The sequence below is a fragment of the Nasonia vitripennis genome, chromosome 2 (assembly GCF_009193385.2).
Source record: "Nasonia vitripennis strain AsymCx chromosome 2, Nvit_psr_1.1, whole genome shotgun sequence".
In the NCBI taxonomy this organism is placed as follows: domain Eukaryota; kingdom Metazoa; phylum Arthropoda; class Insecta; order Hymenoptera; family Pteromalidae; genus Nasonia; species Nasonia vitripennis.
In genome coordinates this window covers 4,591,608-4,602,859 of record NC_045758.1, presented here as the reverse complement: position 1 = coordinate 4,602,859, position 11,252 = coordinate 4,591,608, and the positions used below count along the sequence as shown (strand labels likewise).

At 45.7% G+C, this 11,252-nt stretch overlaps 1 protein-coding gene across 16 annotated transcripts in view; it reads left to right on the top strand.

Moving 5' to 3' along the window:
* The window catches only part of LOC100121029 (calcium/calmodulin-dependent 3',5'-cyclic nucleotide phosphodiesterase 1), a 151,341-nt gene that overhangs the window by 60,364 nt on the left and 79,725 nt on the right, over positions 1-11,252 (top strand). For 6 of the 16 annotated variants that reach the window (XM_016982152.3, XM_032596943.1, XM_031923153.2 and 3 more), the window contains exon 3: positions 348-421. The exons of 5 other annotated variants lie outside the window; for them this stretch is intronic. In XM_016982152.3, the coding sequence (XP_016837641.1) occupies positions 370-421 (52 nt within the window). In that variant the 5' untranslated portion in view covers positions 348-369. Of the gene's footprint in view, positions 1-347; positions 422-7,129; positions 8,634-11,252 lie in introns of those variants that run through there. 5 more of the 16 variants (XM_001604564.6, XM_008211395.4, XM_016982147.3 and 2 more) reach the window with 1 other exon arrangement.

Sequence of the window (11,252 nt, the reverse complement as noted above, 5' to 3'; positions counted from 1 at the left end):
AACCATCGAATACCCCCAAAACTTTCAACGAAAACCACGAACCACCCAATGATTATTTAAATCTATGCCAGTACGATATCGTCAAACATTTCTGAAACACAACGAAATAATTGAATTTCATTAAACAACTGGACTCGACAGTAAATGGACTAAAAAGACCATCTCTTTGAGAGCTTCACAAATTTAAATTGAATATCCAAACTTTTTCACAATACAAATTAACTACCGAAACATTTGCATAGGTACTGCTGTAACAATGAAATTCCAATAATATCTTCTTCATAAATATATTTCACAATTCCCAATAATGTCAGTAATAAATTTTTCTTCTTTTTGTGTGCTTTCAGGTAAATCGAACGCGTGACGAGTATGGCGTTTTTAAAATCTCTGTACCAACGCGTGTCGGACTTTGCTAAAGAAGGTAAAGCTGAAGATCAATCGCGAGCCCGATATAATAGATACGCTCTCGCGAGCCTCTCTATATCTCTCACTTGTTTATGATTATATTGTTATGTTGCCAGGCATTGGGATGACTTTAGTTGACACGCAATGCCCACACACTCACACACATACAAACACCTGCGCGCACACACACATAGGTATCAACCGATGAGCAAACATCATACGCCTCGTGGTTTGCCGCGTCGACTCGTTCGCGTTATTAAGTTTGCCAGTGAGAAACATCGCTCGTGCAACCGTATATTTACACATTTGATCGAGATCTACCCATCGATATACGCGTATACGATACACGTGCCGCAGAGCAACGTTCTACAACGTGGCAGCGTAATATAACGCTCATCGCAGTCTCTCTCTCTCTCTCTCTCGACGCGCGACGAGAGCTTAATTGATCGACACATAATGGCAGGTAAACGCGTTTGCGTTAAGTACATCTTGCATGTTTGGCTGCTCTCCGTGTGGAGCATTCTGATACTATTTGTCGGTTATGCAGGGCTAATCGCTATAACTGAATTAATCCTCGACGTCGGCTCGCGCGCGTACGCACACTGAGAGAGATACACGTGTCCTGCACAGGGCCATTTGTACGCGTGAATGAGCGAACTCTCGAGATTCCGCGCAGCAGAGACTCGACGGTGTAAGGGCTTGTTATTTTCGCTTCGCTTACACACAGAGGGCCCTTTGTCGCGCGGTTGAACTGAACTGTTATAACACGACAACTTGATGTATGCAAATTGTAGATTTTTCAAATGCAAATCTAAATGTTGTGTGAGAATCACTCTTCTCTTGGTCATATACATGCTGCTAAAAGTACACCTTGCTTTTTTCGATAAATCAGTCATTCAAGCTTTCTATGAGTATTGGAGTATAACTTTAAATGTGTTGGATCATTTGGATACTTTTCACAATAGGGAAAATGCTAGATTCTCACTACCTTTCAAAGGCCGTTCAGAATCACGAAGTAATTGTTAAATACATTTATTTTCTATTTCTTTATGTGCTTCACAACACGAATATCTTTACACTACAGCTTACACACACATACAACAAAAACAACTTAGATAGCAAATGATGAAAGTCGATTGCCAACTTACATTCTTACTATATCGGCCGTTTGATTGTCACAGAAATTTGAAAATGTCTTTTACAATGATCTCTAAATGTAATACGTAGATGCATAAAATTTGCAGCAATTATCGTAGCATGGATTGATCTTCTATTATCCTTCTTCTGTCTATTCTATATAAGTCTATTCATATTACATCACGTAAGAGTATTTCTGAAAGTTTGCAAAAAAGTTGTTACACCATGCAGCAGTATTATAAGGCTAGGCAGTATAATATTACATTCATTTGAATTCATATGTTGTTATTTGAAAAGTGTAACTTGTTATTACTGTACTATTTTTGACTTGTAGATTTAAATGTAGCATTTTACGAAGAATCTTTGGTGTAATATTGTTATCGCATGCTTAAATTAAGTATCACATATAATATAATACATTATTAGAATATGAATATATAATTATTATAAAGTTTTATGTATAAGTTTGCGACGATCTAGAAAATTTCATGCTATTTGATTATCATGTGACCCGTTGCTTTGTTATCGAAACAAAAGCATCTGGTACGCAAGTCTGTGTACAATAATAAGAAAATTGAGAAAAAGAAATAGGGTATAGACACGCAGCGCGCGTGCATAATAATGACCATTATATAAAGTGATCAAAGTGAATGATTGACGTAGCAGTCCCCAGTCCCAAAGATCTAGCACGTACTTGCTTTATCAGCAATTTAATTGCAATTTACTTATATAATGATGGTTGTTTCAACGGATTTGTAACCCGGCGTACGCCGTGTACGAGTGCCGACGATAATCGTCAATCATAAACGAGAATATTCATCAACAATCCGATGATTAAGCTGCGTTATGTTCCTAATCAATAATGCTTGTTGCCACTAAAAGTAAGCAGTCGTGTATACCTGACTGCGGATTCAATAACGGCTTCGTGTGTTCGTCAAGGTCATCGGTAAGATTCTCGAACGAACGAAAAGTGCTTTACTCGAGTGGCTGCGTTAAGATTTGCTTGAATTAATAATCGCCTATGAGCATACAAGCGTGTTTGCGCAGTGCGGACGACTTTCGGAGTGAAAAATAAAAATCAGTCATACTTGATCATTATCAATCCGGATAGTACAGCGCGACGTTTCGAATTACGTCTCTTTTTTCTGTCAAATTATTATTTTCTCCCCGTCGCTTTCGTCGCGTTTGTCTTCGTGAAATTCACCGCTGTCGTCTTTATAAATGGCTCATCGCGGTGTTAATGATAAACACGGTGACAAGACAAACGATGCTCCGGAAAAAAATTGCGCGAGTGCGGGTGGGAGAGGAAGAAGCGACTTTTGAAAGTTGATCTCGTCGTTTGAAATCAACCGAAATGTTTTTTTTTCATCAATTTAAAAACAGAGCGAAAATCAAAAGCTATTCGACTCTCCTCGATAGAGACAAGAGCCAATGATAAAACACATTCATCATCGAATTTCCACGTCGATGTGTACAAAAGTCCTCGGCACTCTCGAGAGCCAATCCTCTCGAAGCAGTGCTTCAGCCACCCCCTGGCTTATATAAAAGCGAATCTAATTGGCGCCGAGTCGACCATTGATTTTCATCGGTTACGGTGCGTGCGACACGCATCTTTTATTTTCTTCTCCATACGTCCATACACACAGCGGCGATTCACATCCGTTTGAACTACGGCGCGTCGATATCGTTACCGAGAGAGCGCCGAGCGATCTTGATTAAGAGAGAGAGGCCGACCACATGAGCACGTATACAACACGTATACATGTGCGACGTCAGTCGTGTGTGCGATTGATTCTGCGCGAACAAAGCGGCAGCCACTGTAATTGCATTCGCTGCTGATGCTGTTCGCGAGGAGCTTCAGCTGTGGGCTCGATGTATTGTTTGCGGGATATGGCGCTTGGAGGATATCGTTAGTTCGTCGCCGTATACTGCTCGCTTGTCTTTTTCTTTCTGTTTTCTTCTTGTCGAGCATGACTTGCGCGCGCGCGTAGATGTAAGAACATTTCTTGGACTGTTATGCGCAGACATTTTCTCATCGCGAGAGGAGAGAGTTTTTGCGATGTTGTTAGCGGCACTGGGAGATAAGATGGTCTTTATAAAGAGCTCTCTTGCGCGAAATTTCTTACTTCCGAGAATCCTGAATAAACGAACGCGATTTTTTCTAAAAACGCGACACTTTGCGCTTCCATGAAAGCGCGAGCTTTAAAGCGACCCATCACTTACTTTCTGCGAAGGGAACGTTAAATTACAGAAATGCGAGAGTGATGCATTATCTATGCGTTTTTAATGTTTACATTAAAGATTTAAAAGTTTATACGCGTTGCGTGCTTTTTAACAAACATTCTCCGCTATCGGCGGACAGTCGTCGAATGCAATATTCCCGCGTATCGCGCATTGGAATCTACGGTAATGCACTTACGGCATGACGTATCGATCAGCAGACACATTCCAAGTTTAACCTCCGGTCAGCAGAGACGCGTGGTCTCGCTTTTTTACTCCTGATTAATACATTCGCAATTCATCAACTTCCACAGCGTTCGCGCGTATTTTTCAAGCTCTTGCTTTCCGTTAACCGAGCCGCGGTCATTTATCAAGATTCCCGCCATTCACACCGTTAAGCATGTTTGAACATCGCGGACAACTGCTTTGATCCGACGAAACGCGGTAAGTTATAACATTCGTGTATGGATGACCAAGGCTTCGCTGCGCGTAATGGGATCAAAACGCGATATCTCGAAATTGAATTATCGAATTTTCATCCCCCGTGAAAAAAAAACGAAATACTTGTACGAATTCACGAAAACGGAAAAGTGCCGAATATTCGATATGCGTATAGGTCGCAGTATACCTATACTTTGGAAAAAGCCACCGACAACGCAAATCGACGTTTCTAATGGTGCATTAGGTAAATAGCCCCGCGGGTGCATTGTTCCTAGCGATCGATGCACTCGCCTCTCCGCAGCTATACGTGCATACACTCGCGCTCGTTGGCAGAGAACAGAGCCGATCGCGTGATAAGGGCCAGCAAGAGCCGCATATAGCTATACACATATAACAGCTGTAGCCCAAGAACAGGAGGATGAGGAGCGGAGAGAGCATTGGGCATTTCGGCTGCTTCCTTTAATTCGGAGCATCGGCCGATATATCGACCCCGGCGAAGAATCAAGCATTGCTTAATTAAACTTTCCGCGAGCTTGCGTGCGTTATTGCTGCGATGTATACCGAGCTGAGATCCGGTCGGTTGAGCTTTTAAGCTTTTTTGCGTCGGATAACGATCGGCTCGTGAGTTTTACCGCGAACACGGTTTGCGGTACGGTTTCTTCGATATGCGTATAATGATATGTTATTTGCGGAATTACGTATGCAGATGCAACATTAATGGCGGTACGCGTGAGCGAATGGATAAAGTTTATGAAAGCGCATAAAAGCGAGCGTTTACGAGCGTGTAAGTGTGAGCGTTCGATTTTTATTGCCGCACTTGTGACATCCATATACCTATATGCAGAAACGCATTTCGCGCGATATTGCGAATAGACAAGGTCTTCTATATTCCGAAAGTTCACCTTTACACCTCGTCGTCGTCTTCTTCTGGGAGAGGAAAAAGTTTCATCGTGGAAAAAAAATCAATCATCGCTCGATCATATATCCAACTTTTTTTCTGCAAAACTTTCCATCCTATATGGATTCACACACCAACGTCTTATCGGCATTTTTCGTTTTCTTTCTCTCTATCCCAAGACTCAAGCTCGCGTATCTATAGATGCGCAAAGCCGGTCTCTACACATCCGCGCGTGACGACGTCTGCGAGTTCTTATAACCTCATATTTCATGCAAAGGTTTCCATTTTCTTAAACTCGCGACGCTATACAGTTCATTGGATTTGCTGCCGCCCCCACGAGAAGCCCGACGCGTCATTTCGCGCGGGGATAAAAAAAAGTTCGAGGAAACCACCCTTCATTTGAGCCGCCAGCTCGGGTGTACAACGGCACTCGATCCGTATGGATATTCGCCGATCGAGAAGAGAGAATATAAATATGAAGTCCAAGTGTATAACGTCTCTCGTTTTTTCGAATTGAAACCGCTCGATCGTTTCGCGGAGACAGACTGGAGGTAATCGCACGGAATACACCTGTGAAAAACTGGAGGAAGGACGAGATAGTTGGCGTGTAACAAAAGGATCGAATGTATGAGTGACGAGTGACTCGTGCGTGTGTCTGTACACATGAGGGAAACGATCGAGCGAAGAGGGAGACACTGCGGCAGATCAAAGCTGACAGACTCGACGGATCGAAGACGAGGACGATGAGGGGAATAGAGATGAAGAAGCGACATGAAATAGCTATAACGGGGAAAAGGCGAACGCACGAGGGGAAGAAATTGGGAAGAGAGAAATGATTGGAAAGAAATATACGGTTAGCGACACTGACGGCCTGAATTATTTCGCCTGCATTCGTGTTATCGTGGCGAGTGGATTATCGGAGAATAGAGTCACCGCGTTAGGGTTTGTTTACGGCGATGACGAAATAATCAGCGCAAAATACAGGTTCTCGTGTGAATTCTCGAAATCGACATACGAAAGCGTTTGAAATTTTACTGGTCAAGTGAGAGTCGTAAATTAATAACACTAAAGAAGTCCGACGGTCAAGGGAAAAAAGTACGGAGAAAAAAATGTGGGGGGGGGGGATGCGGAAAGCGGGCACTTCTGGGTCGGCAGCTAGAGAGCGACTAAAAGGTCGGGTATATGTATAAGAAAAAAAAAAGCTCCTCACACGGGAGTTACGAGCGCAGAGGAAAACCACATCTGGGAGTTCGCTGCAGAGAGATAAAAAGGAAATAATCAGCGAGCGTACGGGGAGATTTTGAAAAGTGAAAAAGATTAAAGCTCGCGGCGCGGCTCGAGTTTATTGTTTTGCGTGTGTATGCGCGGAGCTTGCGCTTCCCGATTGAAAATAAATTTTTGAACGGTATAACGAAGTGCTGTGAATATTTCAGCGCGTCATTGTACGGCGCAACTGGAGCGGTTAGGAATTACGAATATTTAATTCCGCGTTTTAGAATCTAGCCAATCCTAGCGCAAGCTCTCAGTAGAAGCCTGATGCGCTCCGTCCAGAAAAAAAGATAATCCAAATTACGATCCCATCGATGAACACACCCAGGTACATTCGCACGCAGAGAGCAAGCTTTCGCCGGCTGTATCCTCGGCCGTAAAACTTCTCCCAACAACAACAATATCGCACAAACGAGCTGCCCCGTAGGAAAAGCAGAGCTCGCGGGTGAAAAAAGCTCGCAAAAAGGGAAGCGAGTCAGTCTCTCTCTCTCTCTTTCTCGCGTTGAGCCCGACGCAGCGTGTACACGCACAGAAGAGAAAGAGAGCGCCGCGAATCTATAGGTATACGCACGCGATGGAAGAGTGAGAGCGAGAGAGAGAGAGAGAGAGAGAGAGAGAGAGAGAGAGAGAGAGAGAGAGAGAGAGAGAGAGAGCAAGCAAGAAGGTAAAGAGGGGTTGGCGCGAGAGAGCGAGCGCGAGAGGGGCTGACGGCGCGGCGTTGGCAGCGGCCGAATGGCTGTGACGCGAGCGCAGAGAGTTCAGTTGTAGCGCTACCGCCGTTCGGGTCGCACGCGCCGCCGGTCGTTCGCACCGCGGCTCTCGCTCCAGTTGCTGCTGTTGTTGTTGCTGCTAGCGCGGAACATGTGCTTCGGCTGACCGCACACGCGACTGCACCACTTGGACACAAAGCACCTAGCGGATACGAAACACGATGACGACGACGATGACGACGACGTGTGTACAAACACTGGCCGGAGAGTGAAGGCCGTCGGTGCACGTGCTGTGCGTGTGTCTGTGCGCGAGGCAGAGCGAAGCGGCTCTGCGACGTTCCGTTGATCGAACGTCGTGGACACTGAGAGAGAGAGAGAGAGAGAGAGAGAGAGAGAGAGAGAGAGAGAGAGAGAGAAAAACTGTCGGCGACGGCAGATAATAAAGGACGTTAATCAAGTGACGAACGTTGAAACCGATACGTAGCGCCGATAGAGGATCCGACTGTCGCTCCGCGAGCACACCGCGGGACATTAATTACACACGCGCACACACACACGAGCTTGCATCGCGTGCGTCGGAGCCTCGAGCAAACGTAAACATATCAGAGCTTGACCGCGCAAAAAGCTCGATAAGAGAGCCAGGCTGGCTCTAAATCCCCGTTAATCGGCCGGAAGAGCGGAGACTGCCGGAGGTTTTCTATTAATAAAAAGCCTCCGCTCATCTCGTTTCGCCGAGCGTGATCACTGCGAGAGCGAGAGTGAGAGGCTGATTTAAGAGACGCTCGTACGCGTCGTTCTCTGGGCGCTCCAAGCGCGCGATGTAAACACCCGAAAAGCGCGCGCTTCGGAGGGATCGACGAACGATCTGTCGCCGGCGTTTTGCGGCAGCGCCGATGTATGGCGTAACGCCCGTGAATCGTTGAAAATAGACGCCGCGAGACTTGAGTCGAGGCCAAGTAAAACAAACATCAGCGCGCGCGCGGCGCTTGCAGTCATCCCTTTTCTCTCTTCGATTGTAAAAGGGGAATAGCGGGATAGAGAGAGCTCGATATACGCGTCGTAATAATATAAGGAGAAAGAGAGCGTGCGATCCGGTGGCCGCGCAATGGCCACTTTCGCGTGATATCGCGGCCGGAGTTAAAACTCGCGAGTGTTCGACGGTGGGCATTAAAGCAGAAGACACTGGCTGTCGGAATGTAAGAGGGAATAATAGAGATGTGAGTGCAGCGAGTGGCTGTGCCGCTTGTCCAGCTGCGGACGATATTATGCGGAGATGCGAAGCGGCAGGAGGAGGAGGCGATGAGTACGGCCCGTCATGTCTAGGCAGACGAAGGACCCGGTGCACAAGTGCCATTCGGATCCGGGACAGCAGCAGAACACTGCTGGCAGTGCTGTTAGCGCCGCTGCAGTAGTGACCAGTGCCAGCTGTAGACGAAGCGTCGTCAGCCGAAACTCGGCTCTCGCCGCCACGAGGCACGTGCCCGGAATAGGGGCCGGCGCGCCGGCCACGCGCAAGTGCGTACTCACCCTAGACGGCTACAGCTACGTTATCGGTGAGTTTCGTCGATGCACCGCTCTTGCGATGACGCGCGCGACTATTTGCATGAGTATTCCTCGCAAACAATGACTCCGGCACGTGATGCAAGCGCGAGCTTTATTCGTATTTAATTACTTTGAACAGTCGCGGTTATATTGATTCAACTTACGTGATCGGCGTACGAAACGCAGCGCGGCGCGAATTTATGGCTGCGTTTGTTACCATGCGTTTGGAATAACCGCGCGGACAGACGAGCCTCCTTAAACGGTTCGTATTTACACGCACGTGTTATCGCGAGGAAACGGAAACAACTCTCCTTGTAATTAGGGGCGTACGAGGGAAAAAGTGAAATAAATCTCGACGAGCCGCCGAGCAGATGCTTCCATTAAGATAGAGCGCGCGCGCACACAAGAAGATAAACCTTAAACTTCACGCTACTCAAGTTCCGCCTCGACGCGAAAGTAATTTCTGCATCGATTCCGCATGCACACGGTGATAGATTACTGACTGTATACACACGCGAAATCGTCAACGCTAATCCCGCGCGAGCGTAATTTATGCCAAAAGTGGATCCGGTCCAGTGAAAAATTCGTGGCAGAGATATGGCTCCTTTTTATTTCAAGGCGAGCGAGTCAGCGGACTCGCGATATTTCGCCTTGATAGTGCAGTCAATCTTCGGAATTGAGAGGGCTAGAGATAGAGGGACTGTATTATGCATTCCGAGGCATAAATCTTTAACAAGCGTGCCGCCGCGTCCGGTGTGATCCTGTGGCCCCTGATGTGTGTTCTTGAATATTCTATTTCGACTGGCGAGAGAGAGAGAGAGAGAGAGAGAGAGAGAGAGAGAGAGAGAGAGAGAGAGAGAGAGTGTACGTATGTCTTTTGTACTCGAGGAGCGCGAGGTATGTCTGTGTGTGTCTCCAGCTCGTGTATACATATGCGCCTTATGTAATACCATTCCTCGCAGGCTTTGTTTGCACAAGCGCATGAGTTTACTCTTTTGTGTGTCTTATTTAGACGAGAGAAATCCAGAGCGATCGCTACTAAGTCGCTTGGACTGAATTATTCCTTCGCATGAACGAATCGTTTCGTGATGTCGCGCCGAGAAACATAGTTGTTGTTAGGCAGGAATTTACGTGGAAGTATAAGGTACGAGATTTATAGCGTTTGCGATGATTCGTAGAATAGAACAATCCAAGTCGGGGTGTTGGTCCAAGTCTCTGGGCTTGAATTATGGGAAACGAGATAATAGAAAAGTTCAAGTTGCTAGAGTTGACGTAAGGCAGAGAACGATTAAATTGCCCCGGGGCGTGTGTATGTGTGTAACTGGAGACCTCGGAACTCGTTATAATTAGCAAACTTCGTGTTTTAAAGGGTAAACAAACGTTCGCTGCTGTAATTTCAAGTTAGCGGTGTAATTGAAAATTGAAGTACGTCAGTAGTAACGAGGACAATCGTTGATCCAAACGTGATTGTATTACAAAAAGAAAATACAAGATAAACTCCTTTCAAGACGTCAAATCTCAAAAATAAAGTAGTCAAGTAGTCGACGGGGACGAATAAAAGGAATTTTCAACTTTGATAGCTCCGTTTGGATGTTTTTTCATTCTGGCGAACTGTACAGCTTTTCCTTTGAAAAGAGTAAAGAGCATTTTGTATGTGCACCTGGATAATAAATGAAATAACGGAATCGAGATGCAGGAAATGTTATACGCTCGTGTAGTTTATTGCGTACGGCTTTATATCGTGTTTCTGAATAAACAACCGCGCAATGAAAATTATTCATTTTCAAGATTGTAAAAGGCTTGTTGTTATGTCTGAATAATTGATAAAGACTTTAAATTTTAGTTGAAACACGTCCACACCTCTCTTTTTTATATTTACGACACGGCCAAACATTCGGGTTTTATTTTTGAGGCACGTGCTCTCTTTTAACGCTGCGTCCTGTCACACTCCCTCATAAAAAAGTGTACAACGGATGCTCGGCAAAAAACAGTGTACTTCGCGAAATCCCTAAAAAAAAAATGGCATAAACGTTAGCTCGAGAAAGAACGCAAAGTTTATTCGAAGCGCGTCGTTGTTGCTGTTTTTCCCCCGAGGTCGAGTTCGCTATACGCCGAAAAGAGCGTTATTCTGGCAGAAAAATTATTTGGCCGATATCTCACGGCTGGTAAACGGTAAACAGCGATATTTTTAATACACCGACGCTGCAGGGAGAGATCTTTATTTCAAATACGAAAATGTTTGCGCAGTCCGGTATACAGGCCAATCTATACACTAATGAGCGAAATGCGTCACTACATGGATATTGAATTCAATGATCGCAGCGCTAAATATACGCACGTCGACTACTGATGGCCAACTGAATTTCCGTCTTCGCCAGTCCTACACGACTGCAGCGTATACACCATCGCGAGCGTATTTTCTCGTATACAAGCTCAGGGAAAATCCAATGCCGGATCTATAGTATAGGAGTGAAAAAAAGGGCTCGTCGACTCCGCGCTACAGCGCACCTATTAGCCCGATCTTATTATCGCGTGTCGCTCGGCTGCACGGCATGTATATACATACACACACGGTCCGCGTATATGGTTGTGGGCTTCGCGTGCCAAATCGTCTCGTGACGCGCAAAAAC